Raw genomic sequence first — 24,039 nt, forward strand, 5'->3', positions numbered from 1 at the left:
ACTTGCAAAGTCCAATGCACTATCAACGCGTGTAGTACGGCCATAATCAACTGAATGAAGGTTAAACAAACAAATAAGAGAAAGCAAACACTAAACCACCACTAAACCCTTATATCTGCCGTGGTCATGCTTGGTAACTGAATATTGCATTGCCTTGTGTATAAGAATGACAAGAAATGTTTGATATGAGAATACCTAATTTAATTGCTTTGAAGTGCAGATAAACTGATTTGATCTTATGAACATGAATCACCTGGATTTTTTCGTATAAGTGTTTTCCACAAATATGACAATGTCCCCCGCCGCTACAGAACAATGAAATATTGATGACATTGACCTTGAAAATAAGGTCAAGGTCACCACAACTGACTGGTGTCTGCGTAATCCCCCAATGAAGGCTGTCACCAAAATTGAAGATATTGGGTACAATAGTTCGTGAGATTATTACGTACAGACACCGCTGAATACATAGGTCCCCGGGGTACAATTATAGCCAGATGTACGGTAAACGTGGCTAATAGTACACGTGTCATGATGTCAGACCAAAACAGGTGAAGAAACCAGGTGTACTGCTGATTAGAATATGCGCACAAATAATTACAAAAAAGGACGCTAAGAACCAATTTATTTTTTAAAATTTTAAAGCACAGCAATCAAAACCCGAGAGTGAGTAGTATTTTCATTAATACCCTTCAATTCATTCACTAATTCATGATGACTATTGCTAAATTTCTCCACAAATGTTAGAAATACAGAAGCAGAGACATACAAGGTTCTGCTAGGTCAGTTCTATTAGGTCAGGTCTTCGGCCAGGCAGTTAATGGAGACGGACAAGGTGGGAATATGTGCTAAATTTCCCCGTTGCGAAACTTGCTTTGATTGTCACAAACACTTCCTGAGGATTCCCATGGATAACAGCTGTCAGATGTGTTCCAGAGGTAACCGAATTTTTAACAATGTCACCATATCCTTGTTTGGTCCCAATGGTTGTCTCATAATGAACTGTCCTGTTGAAATCGTCAAAAGCTCTTGCCCAGTCCACCTCGAGTAATCCTCTCACCACTGTCGCGGTCGGCTCGACTCCTGAACAAGAAAGGAGATTCATTAATAGTTATGTTATAAATATTATAATACTTCAAATATTCACATTGTTTCAAACATGTCTACCAGTGACGTCAACCACCATCATGACAATAATACGCTGTCATATAGATGGATTATTGCTGAGTGAGGCGTAAAATAAAACTTACTCATAACACAGAATAAAATCACTGCCCTAATGATGACTTCAGTTTCTGTTTCTCTAGAGTACTGGTACTGACCAAACACGTTTACCATCCATCAGGGTTAGAATTGGTCTTCAGTAACCCATGACTGTCGTAAGAGGCGACTGAGAACATCGGATGGTCATGCTCGCTGACACGTGTCATCGGATCCCGACTGCGTAGATCAATGCTCACGATGTTGATTGCCTGTTCCATACTCGATTATATACAAACCGCTGTCATATAGCTTAAACATTGCTGAGTGCGACGTTAAACAAACAAGCAAAACCACAACAAACCGACCTCGATAATCGAACAGCACTAGCGTCTTTATGCGTACCTGTGGCCTTGGGCGACCGACTGTCTACTGTTACGCTGCTATTGAGGATATTGCTGTACCGACCATGGTCATTCACAGCTCGGACCTGGATGTCATATACCTGTCCATCGTGTAGACTCAACCCGTCAAGTGTTGCATAGGTCTTCTTTCCGGTAGATACCCAGTGTGCCAGTGGTCTACCATATTCGAGAAGGCGACATTCATAGCTCCCAACCCAAGGAGTGTCCGTGTCCTGCCATGAGAACTCAATGCGGTCAGTGTATGGCTGGACGTTCGAAGGGGCGAATCCTGAAGATATCATATTGTCCACAAGGACTTTCAAAGAGCCTAGTGGGAGTGCAGGAGGATAGTATGCAAGACGCAATGATCCTGATCTGATGACTGTATCCATGTTGACACTGTTGATACATCGTGTCCATACGTAGAGAACAGTGTCGAGGGGAACATGGATGTTCTTTAGTTCGCAGTGTGTCAAGTCCTGTGATTTCTCCCACTTGTGATCATCGTAGGACAGAGGATGTGTTCCTGTGAACAGAAAATTGTTAAATATAAATTTGATAAATCCTTCTTAAGAATTATTTATAGACGTCAACATCGGCATAAAATCTGAACATTTTCAGTAATGGAGAAAACGTTCATTTTAAATTACCACTGGTATGCAGTTTAAAATAACAGTGTTTGATCTAGCACGACACTGGCCCATTATCAACCTTAACTCCAACTAGGTTTTTTAATATATAATTGTATTCCGCAGGAAAGTAAGGCATTACCATATGTACATAAACAGGTGTTTATTCCACTTTCTGAATCTTCAGCCCGAAAACGCATCATAAGAGAGACAATATTTTCCTTTTCATATGTGACACTTGCTTCTGAGTGGTTCATGACTGGCGGTGTGTGATCGATGATGATTGGTTTGGATGTGAAGATGGTTCTCAGGCCAGCATTGTTCTCCGCCATCACTGTGACATGGACTGGGCTACCATGTGGCTCTTCCACCAGAATCATTTCATGGTTGCTGACAGACGTTGGAGACAAGGCACGGATCTGGTACCCTCCCTTACTGGTTCCCGCTCCTAGCCAAACACTTCTCATGCCGCTCTCTTGATCCATTACCCTGGCACAAACAGCAACAACAGAGGGTCGGACTTGCCAAACTGCGATGCCAGTTGTTGGATCGGTATCTGAAAGCCTTTGACATCTCCCAAGCGTCACATTGAAGGCATGCGATCCATTGGTTCCCGTGACTGATATAGATATGTTACTCAGACCAGATTGCAGTGTGAGGAAGCTATGGGAAGCCTGTACTCCCAAAATTTGTTTCTGAAACATGGCTGGGATTTGAAGTTTCCCAACAGTGAAGAACACATGTGACGTATGAATGTCCAAGTCGCCTTTCACTGTTATTTGGTAGAATGTATTCTTCTGCAGACGTTCAGTCACGCGAAGCTCTACAGCGTCGTAGTGACGTGATTGGTACCTTTGTACAGTGAACGCCACCTTCCTGTCAAGAAACGACGTGCAGGTAAATGCCTTTGGGGCTGATGTGTCAATCATCACACTTGGAGACTCAGCTATGCTGCTGCGAAGCCCCGTGGCGTCAACTGCTCTGACTGCAATGCGATACATGTTCTTTTCCTCCAATTTCAAATTGTCTATGGTGATCTCATTTTCCATTCCATGATATTTGAACATCGAGTCCTGAATATGTTCCCCCTCCTTCACAACCGCGATTTCAAACCTCTGAACATAGGAGTGGTAGTCTTCAAATCCATGCCAAGAAGCCTTCAGTGTTGTCTTGGACGACTGAAACTCTGTATTCTTGTGGCGATCAGTGTTGAAGACTACACCAACTACTGGCGGTTCATCATCAACTACAAAGCCATCAGAAACTGCTGTTGTCTGCAGACCAGCCAAGTTGGTTGCCCTGATGCTGACGAAGTATTTCGTACCACTCTCCAGGAGTGAACTGATCGTATAGGACGTATTCTTTCCCATGGACTTTGGTTTGATAATGTCATCTCCTAAACAAGAGAAAACAACACCGTTTGTATGTAAGGGGCTTATGCATGAGTGGTCTTCAAGATCAGCACAGGAATTTCAATTACTGGGCACTATTAACTTCCCATCATTACATGTGAGATGTGCATGATATGAATAATTGTATTTTAGACTGTTCAAACCGATTACCCTATCCTATGGGATATTTAACTGTACTGTATAAACTATGAAAGGAAAGCAATGTTCTGTTTTTCACAGAGATGCTTACGACACACATTAACATTTTGTTCTTGAGATAGTTTGTACACACCTTCTGGTGATGTCCCAAGCCACATTTCAAAGCCTTTCAATGACGTTTGTGCATCATTGAATACGCCCTCCCAGCATGCTACTATTGTTTGACTAGAATCGAAAAAATCCATGTCCATTTTACAGGAAGCATCGGAATCAAGGGGTGACTTAGCCCTCTGAACTGTAGGTGGCGTGTGGTCAACAAGGATGCTATCAGACTGGAACACTGCAAATTTGCTGAAGTCATACCAGGCCTTGACGTAGATGATATATTCGGTACCATGATGCAGTGATTCTCCGTGAGGAAGGCAGTAAATGATCTTTGAACCCTTCCCTATGTCCCGCCACATAGTGTTCAAAGCATCTATTACAGCTGTGTCGCCTTTTTCCCCGAAGCTCCACTGAAATCGAGTGATATTTTTTGAAACCTGTGGCGATGAGGCCTCCCAGTGAGCAGATAGACAAGATGATGAGCTGGTAACAGTAGCATCAGACTCCAGTCCTGGGTGTACAATAATATCAGTACTCTTCCCTTTAGGAGCCGTATCAGGACATTTTTGCTGAGAGGAAGTAAGTGAACAGTGCTGTCCCTGGACGCCACACGTGCAGTCGCCAGTGCAGTAATGAACTGCGCATCCGTAACGTTGGAGTTCCAACGTTCCCTTTGAGTGTTTAGTATCGCCGGAAACAACTGATGCGGTCACCTTTCCGATTCCACTTGATAAGCCAGCGGTATTTGTTGCTGAGATTGTCAGGATGATATTTTCTCCAGTCTGGACAAGATCACCCAGCGTTAAGGTTGCTGATTGTTCAGTGGAATTACTGTCATGCTTCATTTCCACGACCCCTTTCGACAACTCATCGCCATCAAATTTTCGACTGACGGAGATATGATAGGTTTGGATACCAGACTCAGTGTCCACAAAGCCTAGCCATTTCAGGTTTAATCGTGTCTTAGTTGCACCTTTGTCGATGACGTTTTCCCAGGCAACGGGGAACTTGAATCCACCCAGTTGCGGGGGTGTAGAATCTATACGGACCGGGGTACTTGTGGCAGTGGAACAAAGATCTGCAGCATTACATGAAGTAACAGTGGCGGTATAGACATCCCCACTTCTCATCAGATTCCCTGCTTGAAAGAGGATGGTGGTGGAATCTTGAGCACCCAGGTGAATGCTTTCCACAGCAGATGATCCATCATGTTGAGTAGACAGTGACACCAGATGTCTTTGAAGGGGACTTTCGGCATCTGTAAACTTCCAGTGAAGATGAAGCATTGAGTTCTCCCATTGTACAGTCACAGCAGACAAGTTTCTAGAGTAGGGAGATGTGAACGCTGGCTTTTCTGTTGCTACTGGAGGGGATGCATCCACGATGAAGCTGTCCGAAGTTGATGTGGCCACTAGACCTGCGTGGTTTGTAGCATTGACAGTAACATAAAGGGGATGACCAGATGGCAGTTTGAGACCAGTTTTAAGAACTGAGTCAGAAAGAAGGTTGCTAGTACTTGGAAGGACATCACACTTTCCAACCGTTGTTCCAACACACCAGTCGAAGTGGTTGATTCCTGACTCTGGGTCCTCAAATCCAAACCATCGAGCAGTAACAGTGGAACTGAAATATTTATAACACATGGAATGTGCTTAGAAAAGCTGTTAGAGCCATTACAAAATTACGAACACAGACACACACACACACACACACACACACACACACACACACACACACACACACACACATAGTCAGACCATCGCCAGCAACTGCTCTAAAGAGAAACGTGCAACCAAAAAAATCAAACACAATTAGAACATTGTTATCACTTATTCACGATAACTAAAATCCATTGCTGATTAAGAAAAAACTAATAAACAAAATTATATAACCGCAAATCAAAAGTGCAATATTTTATTTTCTACCTCCCTACGCGATACCGAACCCAGTCAGAGCCGGTGGATGTGCACTCAAGTGTAACGAAGCTTTTTCATTGACCACTGGTTCGTTTGCTGATACGAGTAGTCGGCTCTTTGTTTACGGCTTATAACCGTGAAACATATTAATTTCAAATTGCATGTGGTCAGTCAGTGATTGAAGGAAGGCAGGCATATAGGTGTCAATAAACCAAAAACTGAGTTTTCTCTGTGACAGTCTGCTTAACACAATCAGCATGTTTTGTTTTTTGTTTTGTTTGTTTGTTGTTGTTGTTGTTTTTCTTTTTTGTTTGTTTTTGTTTTGTTTTTTATGTAATGTGTAGATATTTACTTGTTTGTGTGCACAACCAAGATTAGACTACTGCTCACGACCTCATACTCCGGGCAGGCATACTGTACTGTTTCAAGCTCTACGAACCTATTCACTGAGCATGTGTTATGACAGCCACGCAGCATAGTTGTTGAAACCACTTTTATTCCCAGCGCTGGGGGAAAATTAGTGAATCGTTTTAACTCCGATTTCGCTGGCCTTTTTGGTCGCATTGTTTCAACTGTATAGGTTCAATTGATGCTTTTGATGATGTGTTAGGGTAAGGGCATACCGAAAGGTATCACAATCTGCAGTTTTACGTTGCATGTGACCTTTAAAATCACATTGCGAATTCTAGAGAACAAGTTAATATATATGTTATTCGGATCACAACGTTACAACGACATGAAATACAACCCTAGCATAGTTGAAAAGATTACCAAAACGTAAATACAACATAAATAGGACGTGCGCAACACGTGGTGACACCATAAATGCGACTTCTTAGTATAATGTTCCTCAGAGATAATTTCATAACACTGCGACAACAAAGTTTGCAAAAACCATTTGACGACGTGACATCATTAGCGTGTAAGAAATAAATATTGCTATCGCACTCTTAGTCCACATGATCCCTAGAATGGTGACCGATTTTCTGTTGCTGGTGACCTTTAGCCTGTTTTTATATTGTAACGTCCTAAATAGTACATAACTGTAAGCCACTGACTAGTTTAAAATCTCTAACTGTGATATGCTAGTTATTTTACTGTCCTTCTCAGACAGATTTTAAGATATAACTTTAAACTCATTTAAATATAACCCTTTTAAGTCACGTTGTGAAATGTTGCCACAGTAACTATTGATATTAACTCACTTATATCAACATCATGCAACTACAAAATAATGAATATAATTACGCATGTCCATGGTATTTATGGTGTTGTCCATCATGTCCAACAAAGACCACGCCAGGAACTGGAGGCGAGTTGTCCAGGATGATCCCATCTGATGCAGACTTCGAGCAAAGCCCTGCATGGTTGCAAGCTTCTACATTGCAGTAGAGTTTAACCCCTACAGGCAGGTTTCCAGTCCATGATATGTCTATAAACAAGACGATATGTAAATGCTTGTGTCATCTCTGAAATTCACTGTGCATTCTTTTACACAGGGAAGTGCATTGGTTGTAGATTGTGATCTCCTAGTCGTTTGATAAGGTTTTACGCCATGCATTTGTGAAACATCTTCACTGTGAAGCATAGCATTTACGTCTGTTCGCATCATGAAGAGTGTAACGTGTTCGTATTATTATGTTGGTAGACATCGCTAACTAAAGTTTTTGTTTAGTTGTATATATTCCAGTGAGTGTATTATGTGGTAACTAAGTCGAGAATCTGATATATACCTGATCCCAGACCAGCATGAGTTACGGTCTTAACATCATCCAGATGAGGTTGGGTCCCTAAACTCACATAGAAGGATGTGAGGCCAGAATGGGGATCATCGAATCCGGACCAGTGACACGAGTACCTGTCTGTGTTAGTCTGGTAGTCTAGCTCATCCTGCAATTCACCATGAAGAAAGCAAAGCTATGTGAAGTTGAAGCAACGAACAACACTTTATTGATATCCTGTGTCAAACATACTTTGTTTCACTTTGTCATCAATATTCAAGCTGTATGGTGGCGGTTTGTAAATTATCTGAAGTCTGGACCAGAAAACCCAGTAATCTACACCATGAACGTCGATCTGCGGGATCGCTGCTGTAACTAAGGATACGATGACATTTGATCGCGTAAGTCAGCTGTAAGACCTGGGCCCTGTTTCACAAAGCTCTCGTAAGCCTAAGACCTCGTAACGTTTCTCGTAGTAATCTTGTCACAGTGCGGTGCAATGGCTACGAGAAAACTTCCGAGATCTTAAAGCTTTCGGCAGTTTAGTGAAATGGGCACCAGGGCCTAGATGTTCGAAGCTCCTTAGCGCTAACACAGTCATACTTCAACATTAACTTATAACCACCTCAGCGCTAAGAGGCCTTCGAAAATCTAGGCCCAATCTTCACGGGTCATATCAATGCTGACCCTCACCTGCTTTCCAGCATCTGTAACAACACCTTGTGAAGGAGGCGATGTGTCCACGGTGAAGGGATTGGAAACCGCCATGGAAGTCAGGCCAGCTCTGTTTGTACTCTGAAAATACATTTAACACCAATTTCATTTGTCCCCCGGTATATTTTAGACATACGTACAGCGGTATGCCTACGCTAACGAAGGGGCTATGGATACTCAAGGTGGAGACAAGAACGTCGTTTGTACCATTATTCTAGCAAAATATTCATGGCCATCTATAAATCCATTTATGTTGATGTCTGCAAAGGCCTCTGCATATTCCGTGAAAGGCAACAGTGTTCCAGTGATGGTCGACCCTATGGCCAGGTACGTTGAAAGGATGCCAGACTCGGGATCTTCGAATCCCGTCCAATGAATGGTGAGTCTATTTGTTGACACTACACTGTGCCTGTTGAGTGAGTTGCCGATGAAAATGTCTCCTGTCTTAGGTGGTGTAACGTCAACCAGAACGACATCTGATGTTGCAGATGCTGAGTGTCCAAGTCGGTCAAAAGCTGAAATAACAACCAAAATATTGCAATCATTTGCTTTCATGATATATGTAGTTTTCAATCTATCACAGCGTATACACCCGCAAAGCACACACAATAAATATTTGTAGTAAGTGTATGTTACAAGATGGCACACACCTGTTCTTCTGCCATAAACGACCAAATGCACAGCACAACACAGCACAGCACAACTGCTTTGTCCTTTAAGCAAGCTCGAATAATAAATGGGACTTACCTTTCACTGTAACATAGAAGGTTTGACCAGTTGCTAGTGTAACATTTGGTATATGGACGCTGTGTGCAAGGCCAACATTGGTGAACGACTGAACATCTTGACCACCTGGAAAGGTACCTGTAAACACATGCATGTTAGAACAACTGTTCATTCAGGATATGTGGATACATGAAAATATTTGTATGCGTTTGTTGCATGCTCGGTACACCATTAGGCAATAATCGAGTGTGATTTCCGTGTCTGTGATGCAGGTATGTTTCAAGAAATGCCCATTTTTCACATACGTACCTATGGCATAGGAGTAATAGGCGATGCCCAAATCAGTTCCCTCCAGATCCTGTCCTTGGTCGCTAAAGCCTGACCACTCTGTCACCAAAGCATCCAGTTCTGTTAGAAACCCATTCCGTAGGTTCAGTATCCGAACTTCGCCTTGTTGGGGAGGAAGATCATCAATGGTGACACCGTTGCCACATTCCGATATTCCTGAGCTGTGTGGTGTGACAGGCGGGCTTTGCACACATATATAGTAATTCATACGGTCCATTAGCTTCACATCGTTGAAAACAGCAATAGGTCCTTCAGTATTTACATTTGTGATGCATTTGTCATCAACTGTGCATGTGCTTGGAATGAGGGGTTCTTTCATTAGGTACCAAGTGTTTCTGCCTTCTAACCCATCCATCACACCAGCCAGTTTAACGTCAGATTCAGCGACATCAGTTTCAAATGAAGGAAGATTCTCAGTTTGCTGCCTGTCTAACATCTCTTCAATCTCCGGAATATCTTTCTGGTCAACTTCAACGAGTCTGTTCCCGTGGTTTCTTGCATGATTCAGAGTTTGGCAGGATGTACCAGACAACCCGGATGGACATATGACTCGGACACATATGTTGATGGTACTGTGAGAATGAACATGGTCATCCAGACAGACATCAGACTGGAAACAAATGCAAACACATCCATCACATGACAATTTCCCCATAAGAGTTAGAAAATCAAAGTGTTTAAAGAATATGCTAATCTTTATCATACGTCGGATACAGAACATTAGCGTTTATATTACCTCTCCTTTGGCAAGTGACTGGTCTGTTCTCCAGGATGTAAACGGATTGTGATGTTTATCTGAAGCAGTCCACTGGTAGATGATCCTCGCTGAATCTTCGGGATCCTCCTCACAGTCAACACTATCAACATGTATGGCTACGTTGTGACAAGAGGAAATAGTTCTATTAGTAAACCATGGTGTTATGGATACTGTTGGCATTTTGGAGATAACCCTAACTCCATCTGAAGATTTCCATGGTAAACACACCGTGTCAAAGCACGGCCTTACAAACGTGTGATATACCTGACCATGTTTTAGGACCATATTTGTGAAGTCTGCATAGTCAGTGCCACTGTTTACTACAGCAGTTGACAGCGTTTTAAAACACTGTGTGTTATTTACACATTGCATTCCTTCTTTCAGAGCAGCCTCGAAATGCGTTGTAAACTTCTTCCATGGGCCATCATAGTGCCAGTGAGATGACACTTTGGACTTGGACAACGTGTAATCAATGTCCATTGAGCACATGCGAATAGTTGAGTTGCTGATGTCATCTGTAGAATTAGTTACGTTGAAGTGAGGGAAATGTGTCAATGGTATAAACCGATAGGTGCCCTGCTTCCTTCCATCAATGTTTATGCTTGACATGAAGAGAAGATCTTTCGATGTTATTGCTCCATTTAAAGAATTTTGAAACTCAACAAAATAACTCTGACCAATATGGAGAGAGGCAGCTGGCGTGTAAGACCTGTTTGTTTCTTTGACTAAACCAAAACTGGCGTGGTCACACGCTGTTCCATCAAACACTTCCAATATGAATCTGTTATCAGCTGGTTTATCAATAATAATGAAACCATCAGATGAAGCATACGATGTTCCCCCAGAGCACGTCGCCCTTACCGTGGCATAATACTTCACACGTGGCATTAGACCTGTTGCAGTTACACATGAACTTGCGTTGTTCACGCGTCTGAATGGGCTGATGTCACTTCCGTTGGCAGTAGATCCTAGCGCCACTGCAAACTGTACATCTTTGTGATGGTGGAAGCCGTTCCACTTGACACAGGTCTGCTTTAGTGTAAAATGAAAATCAACATCTTCATTCCCATCAACATGCACTGGATCAATGTCATAGACTAAGCCATGTCCTGGTGGGAATCTCGATGGTACCGTAATCCCCTCGGTTTTTACGACAGTGAAATGGCCAGCGGAGTTGTACACATACAGTTCAAAGATAAATGGTTTATTGAGCTCCGAGTCCATCTCTTGCAGTCTTTCGAGAGGGTATCTGATACATCCAGCATGACCATCTGTTTGACACGCTTTTCTGATGTGCTTTGGTGTTTGTAGTATGGGTGTTACGTGCTGTCCATTATGCTCTGAAAATGAATCGTATCCATGGTACTATTAACGCTTCAAAATATGGTTAAATGCAAAAATGTGAAAAATGGGTTATGACCAGGTCATATTCACATGGCCGATCATGGAGCTGGTTATTTGTTAAGATACGTACTTCAGAACCGATCGCGTCAAGATTAGTTCAATGATGAGCAAGTGAAAGACATTCCCTCATATCGACTATTATCTGTTCTAAATCTTCCTGAAGTTCACTAATATGAAAGGACGATTCCAGAACACATCTACAGTTTTTAGATAAATCACTGTGAGGTTTGATTCAAATCACGACAATCTTCGTGATAATATCCCAAATTCGAATTAAATTATGGAACGTTTTCGCAGGAGAGATATTAACTCAGTTTCAATCGAATGTCATAATCGCTATGTACGTAAGGTTTTTATAATGTCAAAAACTTACTAATTCTGTAGAGAACAGTAAATTGGGAATCCTGCTGCTCTGGATCTGTAAACGTATTCTTCTGCCAAGTGATCATAACAAAATCGCCCTCAGATACCGGTGTTATTTTCCCAGTTATGACAGGTGGTGTATTGTCAATCATGACTGGTCCAAATGTTACAAGTGTGCTCAATCCAGCTTTAGTCACTACCTTCATAAATATGTAGAAAACGTTCTTCCCAGCAAACCCTGCATGGTTCAGCTTAAAGGAGTGTCGCCCTTTACTTGATGCATAGTTCAAGACGTCTGGGTCATGAATGGTTGACTTGTCACTTCCAAATGCTACTGAAAAATCCTTTAGTTGACTATCGTTCGCTGAACAGGTCCAGTGCAAGTCGATCTTGTCAGATGGAAGAAAGATAATGGAATTAGTAATGAAATCAAGCGATCCGCAAAGACTATCAGCCAATTCTGTATCGTTCAAAATATCATTGCTCTTTGGAAATATGTTAGCAACAGTTGGCATTATCTTGGATTTGCACCTCTGTAAACATTTAAGAGTCTTTGTAACTGGTCTAAGTGTCAGGTTTCTTGTGACAAGCCAGAGTTCGTCATCCACACATGCGATATGTTCCTGTGATGTTTGTGCCTTGCTAAGGGACACATTGAAGAGTGTTGGAGAGGATATGTCCCTAGTGATCCCGTCAGAACATGCAGGCTTTGAAGGACTAGATGCCTTATTAAACCCTATAACTGTTGTATAATATTTTGTCATCTCTTTCCGTATTGTTAATTTTGCAGCATTGATGCCTTCTGCAACAGTGACAGTGTCTGTATTGTTCTGCATTTCATCCAGGGTCAAACACTTTGAGGCCAGACTGACCAGGTAGTGACTGATGCCACTGTCACGGTCAATAAACCCTGCCCAATTGACCAGTACAGTATCCTCACTTGTGTAGTCCACATCAGGTCCGTCCACTGCTCCTTCGTTAACGGTCCCTGCTTCAGGAGGAGAGGTGTCCACGAGAATGTCCAAGTGTTCGATGTTCTTCAAGCCAGCTCCGTTTGTTGCCACAACTGTGAAGTACACGGCCTGATTGTGTTGAGCACCATTGCCTTTGTTTGCCACAAGCTTATTTAGATTGACGATGTAGTTATGCAACTGACATTCTCCGACAGAAGGGCAGTAGCAGCTTGAAAGGGAGGCACATTCCTGCAAACAAAATATCATCACATGATCACTGTAAAGTAGTATAACATGACAATATTAATTCATTACAGAAACTCGTTTTTTGACACGAGTATTCCGTATTTGACAGATAGGGAGACAGACAAGTTATCTTTCTGTTTAGGCCTGTCATTATCAGGTCATACGCAGAAATAGACATCGTGGATAACTATGTCAAGAAAATACACTCTTCAAAAAAAAAGAAACGCAAAACCAAAATATCAATGAAAATATGGTGTTATTCAAGGACGTGTAGATCAGAGGAAAACATGAAGACGCATGAATGAAGGTTTGTGGAGCAATGCATTGCTACCGTGTCCATATTTCATGAGAATAACAGTCATCACAGTCAGTACTGCTGTCCACCAGGTGGTGTTGAAGTCAGTACCTCGAATGGCCACCTCCAGCTGCTACCACTGCCCGACAGGTCCTGGGTACAGATCGAATCGGTCGTTGGATGTTTTGGTGTGGAATACTTCTACATTCCTCCTGCAGCATGTGGAACCACTGTTGAAGATTCTGTGGTGGATTACGACTTCGCCGTATCCTTCTATCGATCTTATCCCAAAGGTGTTCGACTGGGTTTAGATCCGGGGCTCTGGAGGACAAGGGGAGGGTACTGATGTTGTTATTGGCCAGGTAGTTCACGGGGGCACGTGCTGTGTGGGGCCAGGCGTTGTCCTGTTGGAAGAGCTGCCGTTGACGGTCAACAAGGTGAAGGACGCGCGAACGGAGAACCTGGTTGATGTATCGATTGGCCGTCAGATTGCCTTGGACAAGCACAAGTTCCGATCGGGTGTGTGAGATCGCAGCCCACGCCATAACACTCTCTTCACGGAATCTGTCCACCTGTCTGATGCAGGTTAGGAGCAAAACGTTCATGACGGCGTCTGTAGATACGGTCTCTACCCTCACGTCGCCTGAGGAGATAACGGGATTCATGGCTACACCATATGAGCCTCCAGTTTCCCAGCCACCATGACAGCACCGTGTTACACCAGCTCACTCGTCGAAGTCGATGTAGTCGAGTCAAGGAGGGGGCAACTTTTGGACGTTTGGCAAGTATTCCGGCACGTACCGATCTTGGACAGGTGTGGTGACTCTAGGTCTTCCTGATCTTAGACGGTCGTTTGTCGAATTCGTTTGAAGAAATCGATCCCACGATCGAGTTATTGTGCTGGGATGAACGTTGACGATCCTTGCCACCTCACTGTTTGTTTCGGCAGATTGCAATCATCCATTTGCCCCATTTTGATAGGCAGTGTTGGGAAATCCCATTTTCGTGTACAGAACTTGCAAAGATCGTGCATGAAATTGTGAGATTCGTTTGGGTCTTTTATAGTTACGTGCTGTACTCATGATTTGCACGCGAGAAACAATCCTTGTGCCAATCCCGACTGATAAAACCGTTCAAAATCATTTTTGGTTGCGTCTGGACAAGCAAGATCTTCTACAACAATCAGCAAGACTAACGAAATGTTTGAGTTTACATATGTGTACAAAATTGTAAGTATCATCTTTTAATTTCATTTTGCGTTTCTTCTCTTTTTTCTTTTTTGAAGAGTGTATATTCTGTTAAAGCAAAGAGTTACATTCTGAACTACATACACAACATCATATATTATGGAACCTACATCGGTTCTCAACTAAAAATTATTCCTATAATAATTCATAGTTACCGTTCCATTCAGTTTTTCTACAGGTAGTACGCCATGGCCAAGGTCTTGTGATGAATCTTTGGTGCCAAGATACCATTCCACAGTTATGATGCCACTGTGAGGATCCATAACATCAAACTGTAGCTCCATGGTAGAAAGATCGGGATTGTCGTGGGCATAAACCTGCTTGTTTCCATTCTTAAGCAGCCACATGTTTAAAACATCAGGACCAGTCGAATCAATGTGGACACGTACCGTTTCCTGCAAAGAGTGGTTTACTATATCCTTCGGTCTTATTGCGATATCATACGTTTGACCATCTTGCAAGTGAGGAGAAATACAGAAAGATTGATCGATGAAGTGGGGAACCATTGCCCAGTTTGTCTTGGCGTGCTGGTCAATGGTGTAAGAATACATAAATTCAATGATGCCATCGACGTTAGGGGTCCCAGATACAGGTAGCGTCCCAGATGTTTGGTCATAATCAGATGCCAAGCCTGTCTGGGGAGATACTTTATCCAACAGCTTGTTTGTCCTCATTTTGTCGTTGTAGTAACGGCCCTTCCAGTCAATGCAAATGTGTCCCAGGTTTGTCTGCCATTTGTAGCCCGATGTCGTTGTTGCTGACACAACCCGCAGTGGTTTAGATGGAGCTTTCATCAGTTTAGATGAGCTGTCGACCAGCACCAAACGTCGAACGTATTGGATGTTTCCAGCTTTATCATGAACCTCCAGAATGACAGCATAGAGCCCATATGTGTTAGGGAGGTGAAAGGATTTATCCAACGTAAACGTTTTAAACGTTAGATCCAGACCTTTAAGTGGCGTTTGTAGGACATCAATCACATTTCCTTTATTTACAGTTTTGAGAATCCGCAGTTTCATGTATTGTAAGCCAGATGCTGAGTCGGGCTTTCCACCGCTTGGTACTGGATCTGTCCAGCCAGAGGTTTTGACGTTAATCACACCTACAACAAGAGAATTCCGTGATGTGCAAAAGACAATGAAAACATTCATGTTATGATAGCACAAATGAAACTTGTGACAATTCGGGTTAGAATTGGTCTTCAGTACCATATACTTGTCGTAAGAGGCAATACACGGGATCGGGTGGTCAGGCTAGGTTTGCATGGCATGTACATCGATGCTCATGCTGTTGAACACTGATCCAGACTCGATTATTTACAGACTACCTACATTTAGGTGGGTTATTGCTTTGTGCAGCGTTAAACAACAAGCAAACAGTGTTAACGCAAATCGTCAAATGGCCTTAATATTTCTAAGACACACCTGTACGTGATATGCGTGTTGATAACTGTAACGGCTTGGATGAGCAATGCCCTGTTCGTGTCTGGGAGCAGTGAACTGGTTTACCACTGTCATACCGGAAACAGATATCTTTAAAGGATGCTCTTGAGGAATAGATCTGGGTTCCTAGGTGATGTCTGTCAAAGTTTTGATACCTGAAGTAACCTCCTCCAGCAGCCCAAAAGCGTACACACAACCTGAATAATGTGAATATGCATGAATAAGCTTTGCATCTCCATGGAAACTGAAGTACAATCAGGTGTCTCTGAACACTGATATGTTCAGGGTTACCAAGAATAACCGCGACGGAAGGGTTTGAGATCATAGGTTGATGGTTCAGTAATATCATGGACCGGTGAATATTCTCGTAAGTGTTGATCTTCAGTGACCCATGCTTATCTTACCAGGCGACTAACGGGATCGCGTTTTCAGGCACAAGTCATCAGTTCCCAGTTGCGCAGATCGATGCCCATGCTTTTGAATCACTGGACCGTCTGGTTCCGACTCGATTATTTACAGGCCGCGGCCGTGTAGCAGGAACATTGCTCATTGCTAAGTGGAGCGTAAAAATAAACTCACTCAGTCAGTCACTAATATCATGGTCATGAAATCACTTTGGGGTTACTCAGGAAATTTCATAACGTGTCAGTGTAGTAGGTTCTTATAACAGAGGGCGATAGGACGTTGTTAGATGTGCATAATGAACCTGCACAATATGGAATAGCGTTTGCTCAGTCACACCAGTCCCTGACTGATCTACCAATAAACATGTCATGATGGCTCAGGGTGACACTGACTTGACGTTCATTTTGACGTCATCATACACGACCATGACCATCCAGGAACTGCAGCATGGCTCCTCCCGAACCAAACAAACGTTACTCAATCCATTATTCGTTGCTCTCAGGAATGCCTACATGCCCACACAAATTTTGACCCAGATTTTACACTGTTTTGTCATACAGGGAGCAGCAAAGAAACGCAACCCTGTTTGCTATCAAGTTTTAACTAGATCAAATAAACATGAACGCTTACGTATACTTCATTTTTTTTCGAAACTTGCGTTGCTTTTGCCGTTCACTAAATGCTCATACCTTTCCCCATCGTGGATTCCTGGATGTACAGACACTGTTCGTTGACAAGTGAAAGAAGGAGACGGTGAAGTGTTTACAAGAGGTTTTGAGCAGTCACTGCCGCCATGTAAAGGAACTGTAGACAGGCTAGATGCGTGACCTGGATGAGAAGATATTTGAGCAGATCAGTGTAGAATTTGTGACTGAATCTCATCATCATTACACATTATTGCACTGCTACAACTTTTTTCATGTAGATGAGAGGGGAAATAAGCAATTACACAAAAGCTTAAGCGTTTCTTTCTTTTTTTAAGGTTTCTTCACAAGCTTTGTATCGCATAGTTTGGGACGAAACCAGTAAAACATAAAGGAACAGTAGCACTTTCAGGTGATCCCCATTTTTCATTCAGAATATATACCTTTTAGTGAAAAGTCAAAGCGATGTTTTGATCATGAAATATGTTGCCTTAAACTTATTCAAATCTCCAACCCAGATCATATTATGACAGAAAACAGCAATTCATTTCTTTTCATCAAAGTGTTTATGGGTGTACTATCTAGATTAGTTTGAATTTGCAAATGTCATGTCCATGTAAAACAGTTTATACCAGTTACAGAAATCTTCGTCAATGTTGTCTTAGCAGCAACTATTCCGTATCCTTGCTGGTAGATGTAGTTTGGTGGATTTCGGATGTCAAGATTATCCAACTTGGCACCAAACAGAAAGTATACAGAATTCGGTATCAGGTTGACATAAGTATCGGATTCTTGAAGACATCCAGTGTTGGAGCCATGTGTGGAATTCCGCACCCTCTTGTTTGCATCGGCCATACCAAGGTGGCACGTCAGAAGCTGTGGCGTCTGAACAACTTGAAATAGAAAATTGATTTCTTTATTTCTGAAATGTTTACGCAACATAAATGTTCATATTCTGAAATATTTCAAATTTACATACTTAGACACACACACACACACACACACACACACATACACATGTATGTATGTATGTATGTATGTATGTATGTATGTATGTATGTATGTATGTATGTATGTATGTATGTATGTATGTATGTATGTATGTATGTATGTATGTATGTATGTATGTATGTATGTATGTATGTATGTATGTATGTATGTATGTGTCCATAGATTTCAATGTAAGGATAAGTGTTCTTTTTGTATGATATCATAGACATTGGCTTACTGACTGGGTTTGGTTTTACAGAGCTTTTAGCAATATTCCAGCAATATCATGGCAGGGGACGCCAAAAATGTGCTTCACACATTGTACCCATGTGGGGTTTCGAGCCCCACGAATCAAGGTGAATGTTTTAAGCACTAGGCTAAACCACCGCCACAAATCTGTACTAAATATTCTGTCATGTAAGATTACGTTTAAAATGACGTATCTCACTCTTCATCGTGTTTATTAGTATCTGTCAAAATTATTTCAGTATTCCATTGGGAAAAGACGTATTCCTCCTCTTACGGTCACACTTTGTGTAGCTGGATCCTCCATCTCGCTTAACGAAGCCTTTCCGACATTTACAGGATGTCTTCAATCTGGAGTCGGGGCAATCCCCTGGCCAACACCACTGGTTCTTCCACGAACAGGTCACTGGCACAGAAAGTAATTTCCCAAAAGAATGTCAAAAGAAGAAGCAGACTCTACACGAAGTCTCAAATGATTTTCGTATATTGTGTGTTTACAGAACGTCAACAAAATTTTATTGGTCAAGCATATATTAATTAGCAATAATGTATTGTCTACTAATCTTGAATATTCAAGTATGTGTACGAGTACCAGTTGTAACATGTGGACACTTACATGCACAGTCGGGATGGGTCCTGGTGCGCCACCAGATTGAGTGATCAGGATCTCCTCGAGCATCTAGACATTTTTCTGCCAAACAAAGTTGATGCAAACGTTAACGGACATGTAATTCCAAGCGTCTACAACTGTATCCTAAAAGGGGGGGGGTTTAAAATATCGTAAATATATTGTCCTGAGAGGGTACCTCCAAAATGTTTCAAGGTAAATTTTGCTAGACCAAGCTTTAAATCAGTAGAATATTTTTATATTAAGTTATGGCACACTTTTCCTACCATCGCCAGCGGCTGAAGGGATGGTGTAAATTCAGCTAGGGTCCATGCAGGTAGGAAATTTACTGCAAGCCCCCATGATCCCTATAGTCTGTGTCTTGTATTGTTCAAAACAATGCCATTTGTTTAAACTTATGATACTAGTTGTATTTCTAACTGTTATAATCTAGTTATTTCACTGTCCTTAGTATCCACATATTCTTTATTAACGTCAAAATTGTTCTAGTCACGATATGGATGAAACATTGCCAGTGTGAAGTTCAATACTAAATCACTCATGCGCCTACCATTGTGGAAATTAACACCGTAAATGGGATTGCTTTGAATCGAGTTTATGAATTACAGCAGTCAGCGTTGTCTATCTCAGGTTTTGAGGACAGGAGCAAGCACCATTCTGAAACTGTATCAATAGGCCTCTGCATGAAACAGAATAAAGTGTTTTGAGGCATTTTGCCATAGCATGTTACAACGTGCACATCGTTTCTTTTAGAACCGATTTCATTCATTTTGGCAACCCTACCTTGGTAAAACAGGATTCTGAATTTTGTGGGGATACCAGAGATGGGCAAACAGGTGTATCTATGGGGAATCGAACCTGGGTCTGTAGGGTGGCGAGTGACTGAGTTATATTTATAGACACATCGGCAACATTTCAACCATATCGTGACTAAAACAAATCATTTATTGACAATGAATAAAGTCATATTAGCGGAAGGTAAATCACCATACTAGGGTTCATGAGGACCTACAGTACCTTCACTACCTGCATGGGCTGGATTTACTCCATCCGTTTCACCATGCGACTGTAGGAACACTTAGCCATAATTTGACAGATACACCTGTTTGGTGACATATTTCACTCAACGCATTGTGATCCCGTGTTGTGAAGGGGACAGATACACCTGTTTGTTGACACATTTTACTCACCGTATTGCGATCCCGCATAGCCAGTGTGACGGATAGACCTGTTTGGTGACATTTCACTCACCGCATAGCCAGTGTGATAGATACACCTGTTTGGTGACACATTTCACTCACCGCATTGTGATCCCGCATAGCCGGTGTGACAGATACAGCTGTTTGGTGACACATTTCACTCACCGCATAGCCAGTGTGATAGATACACCTGTTTGGTGACACATTTCACTCAACGCATAGCCAGTGTGATAGATACACCTGTTTGGTGACACATTTCACTCACCGCACTGTGATCCCGCATAGCCGGTGTGACAGATACAGCTGTTTGGTGACACATTTCACTCACCGCATAGCCAGTGTGATAGATACATCTGTTTGGTGACACATTTCACTCAACGCATTGTGATCCCGTGTTGTGAAGGGGACAGATACACCTGTTTGGTGACACATTTCACTCACCGCATTGTGATCCCGCATAGCCAGTGTGACAGACACACCTGTTTGGTGACACGCAGCTTCCTTTCCTGCTGCAAGCTCCATTAGCGTTGACCTTGCCGTAACAGATAGCTAGAGAAGGCAAAGGGAGACACAGTGATGATTGAGCAGAATCTTCCGTGTAAGAGATATTTGTACACCATAAAACAGATTTGCCATTATACCGACAATATGAGTATGGCTTCACGCCAGTTTCATCAATGTAGAAAAGATGGACTTCACGTACCCATATGAAGAACAGGGCCCGGGCCTTCAGCGTGACGAGCAAACGCTTTAACCACAAAGCTACTCCACCACCATTACAACACGGAGGCGGTTGGAAACAACAATTTGTATGAGTGCTGAAGGATCTAAAGGAATACACACTTGACCCCACTTGACTGATGACAAATGTCGACTGAGAAGAACGAAAATCCAACAGAAAACAAAATCGGTTTCAGATAAAGACCCAGGCGCAATGTTGTATGTATCCAGCCGTTTGGAAATGTGCCAGGAACATTGTGTTCAAGCTAGCTATTACAGAGTTGAGTGCGTGAATGTAGTTTTACGCCGGTTTTACCAATATTCCAACGATATCACTGCTGGGGACACTTGAAATGGGCGTCACACACTGCACCCATGTTGGTAATCGATCCCGTGTCTTTTCATGTATTACCACACGTTTGTAGTTTAACGCCCAACTCAGCTAGCGTAAAGCCATATCACGGCGGTCTGTAAATAATCGAGTCTGAACAACACCATACAGAGCTCAGTAGTATGAACATCCTCGAGCATGGGTTCCTGAAGACCCTAAACCAGATCTTCACACGTCTTCACTGTTAAGCTTGGAGAGTGAGATGATAACGCAGAAGCATTGACAATGTGAATGACCCTACCTAAAATTTATATACAACTTCTCATTCTTTTTAAGCATGTTTTATTTTTGTTTACATTTCTATGTATGCAATTGATGTCCCTAGATTCCTACTACATGTGTGAGCAATTGGTGACCCAGTGACAGAGTACACTAGCTCATAAATACACACCTAAGGTGCAGTCTACATTATTCGATGACTTCCATCCTGCGCAGCACGAATAGCTCAGACGTGACCGAGATTCATACCTACAAAAAACATCTGGAATCAAATTCTGAAATCAGTCATTTCGTGAAATGACCATGAGGGTCAGTCACTTTGCATAATTTTGTGTAACAACAATTAATATAATTCTGTCATTTCATGAATGAGTGAGTGAGTTTATACTTATAGTCATTTTGGCAATATTTCAGCTATATCGTGACGAGAACAATTAATAATTATATTGTAAATCAAGGCAATTAGAACTAAAAACACCTGTTGAGGAAGAAGGGTAAAATCACTAGTGTATCACACTATATATAAAACTAGTAAGTACATCTAAAATGCTTTTACCACAATAACAAGACAATGCAAAAGAAAAAGGTTATAGATTTGCAGGCAACTGAAGGTAAGTCACCCCTCATGTCATAAAATTTCATTTAATTTGTATCTGGTGGATAAGGGTTTGTGAGGTGTGGCTGCTCTTATCACAGCAGGTGTAAAACAAACAAGTGTAAATGCTTCAAAGTCAACATGAAGTGCAACAGTCGCTGCAACAAGAGGTTTTAACTGTTTATGACAATAAGTGATGTTGAAAGTGTGATCCATTTTTGTAGATTACGTGAAAATTCATGAAATGACTTAAGTACAACTGAAGCAAAACTTCAGCACCCATAACTTAAAACCACAAAAAAACCTGCATTTTAACCCTTCGGGAAGGTGAATTTTGCTTGAAAGTTTTGGGACTTATGTAATCCTACAGGGGGGACATAAAATTTACAATACTTCAACATCCTTTGAAGATACACCCACACACATTCTCAGCTCAAAATATATGTAACAATTCCATTTCTATTACAATTCAATTATTTTGACATTGACATACTTTTCCCATGTGATGGAAAACATCACGCTGGAGACAAGAGTGCATGTGTATAAAAAGGGGTTTAGTAATAAATCAGATTGTACTTACTTTGTCCGGTATCTAGTGCATCGGCCCCAACCAAACAACTTACAATGCGCCTTGTAGCTCTCTTTGACTGAAACCTTGTATGTTACGGTATGGTGACAAACATGAATACTGAAACACAAAATAAAAGTTTCGTGAATTTACAATTAATATGAATCCTAAAACAGCTGCCATATAAACATATATCCGTTGTAGTTCACCACAGGCGACACTTTGCAAAAGCTGTTTACATTCCTAGCTCCGTGTATATGCGAGTTATGACACAGACAAAAATATAAATATACGCAATATACAGGGATATCATGTATTTTGAAATTGTAAAAATTACATCAAGAGTCAAATACCTTTTGCTACGAAATCATAAAAGATGTAACTCACATATAACATAATTTGACTTTTCGATTGATTTTTCCTATTGATTGATATATAATTTAATGTACGAAACTGAAAATCACATACCCGTTACTCCTGAGACTTTCTGCACACGAGCAAATGTAGATGGCCAAAACTGCAAGGCTTCCCCAAAGTCTCATGACTTTGCTGAAATCACTGTCGAAACAAATACTTATAATCTTTACTGAAGTTATTTCTGTATCCAAGAAAAAAATGAATAAATTTTACCAGAAACAGAGTCAAACATGCACTTCATCAAAAACACACGTGAAATACCTGGTACTAAATAACTTTGTACCAGCAACCTATGCAATTAACTGTACAGTAAGACCGGTAGTTTTACCTGGCAATGCTTGTCCATATCAATCCGCTCGCTGTGGTGTTCTGAGCTAAAGCTCAAACCTGAAAGGGGCATTTGTAGTCACGTGTTGGGCTATACACCTCAACCAAGATTTTGGGTCACATCTGAATCTATGCAAAGAACTGAGATTTTACGAACGGATGAATGACTCTGGAGTGACTCTACTGGAATGAGGTTATTCCCAATCTGCGTTTGTTTGGTTGGGTTTTTAACACTTCAATATTACATCTATATGGGGACGGACTGTAACTCATCGAGCGTGGACCAGCCAATCCAGTGATCAACATCAGGAACATCATTCTAAGCAATTATGGATAGAGGAATAGTGAGTTAGTGAGATTTATACTCTTCAAAACAATAGGGGATCCTGAACTTTGAAGTCTGGTAGAACGAAAACTCATTGAGGAACGTTGCAACGAGATTCATCTTGTGTATTCAGCATCATTTCACGTTATCACCATCCGCAAACACAATGCATGTGAGGCACGTGCACAACGTGGGAGCTTCCTACACGTGCATGGGGTGTAATTATGAATCTTGACGTTTTCCAGGCAGGTCGATAAATCATTGTAGACCATTGTTTCCCATACTTTTCTTGCATCTGCGCATGATCAGGGTTTTCAGGGTTAAATCACACATTACTGACTGAAA

General features: G+C 41.7%; 1 protein-coding gene across 1 annotated transcript; it reads right to left on the minus strand.

The window, feature by feature from the left end:
* Window positions 1-179: 179 nt before the first annotated feature.
* On the minus strand, window positions 180-23,418 carry LOC137282521 (uncharacterized). The gene is made up of 23 exons (XM_067814282.1): window positions 23,371-23,418; window positions 23,094-23,183; window positions 22,638-22,745; window positions 21,635-21,711; window positions 20,574-20,681; window positions 18,922-18,996; window positions 18,583-18,711; window positions 17,702-17,962; window positions 17,115-17,253; window positions 16,003-16,217; window positions 14,734-15,680; window positions 11,848-13,039; window positions 10,050-11,410; window positions 9,275-9,923; window positions 8,987-9,103; window positions 8,447-8,754; window positions 8,219-8,320; window positions 7,538-7,694; window positions 7,053-7,236; window positions 3,917-5,511; window positions 2,376-3,629; window positions 1,606-2,130; window positions 180-1,083 (listed from the first exon to the last, which is right to left on the minus strand). The coding sequence occupies exons 2-23, from the start codon at window positions 23,165-23,167 to the stop codon at window positions 818-820; spliced, it is 9,843 nt and encodes a 3,280-aa protein (XP_067670383.1). The 5' UTR covers window positions 23,168-23,183; window positions 23,371-23,418; the 3' UTR covers window positions 180-817.
* Window positions 23,419-24,039: the final 621 nt, after the last annotated feature.

This window comes from Haliotis asinina, chromosome 1 (assembly GCF_037392515.1).
Source record: "Haliotis asinina isolate JCU_RB_2024 chromosome 1, JCU_Hal_asi_v2, whole genome shotgun sequence".
NCBI lineage: Eukaryota > Metazoa > Mollusca > Gastropoda > Lepetellida > Haliotidae > Haliotis > Haliotis asinina.

Coding starts and splice junctions, on each gene's coding strand:
- LOC137282521 (XM_067814282.1), bottom strand. CDS start 23,167: ATGAGACTTTGGGGAAGCCTTGCAGTTTTGGCCATCTACATTTGCTCG. Junction 8,321..8,446: donor AATATTTTGCTAGAATAATG/GTACAAACGACG, acceptor ATGTATTTTCAG/AGTACAAACAGAGCTGGCCT. Junction 3,630..3,916: donor GCTTGGGACATCACCAGAAG/GTGTGTACAAAC, acceptor TCTCTTGTTTAG/GAGATGACATTATCAAACCA.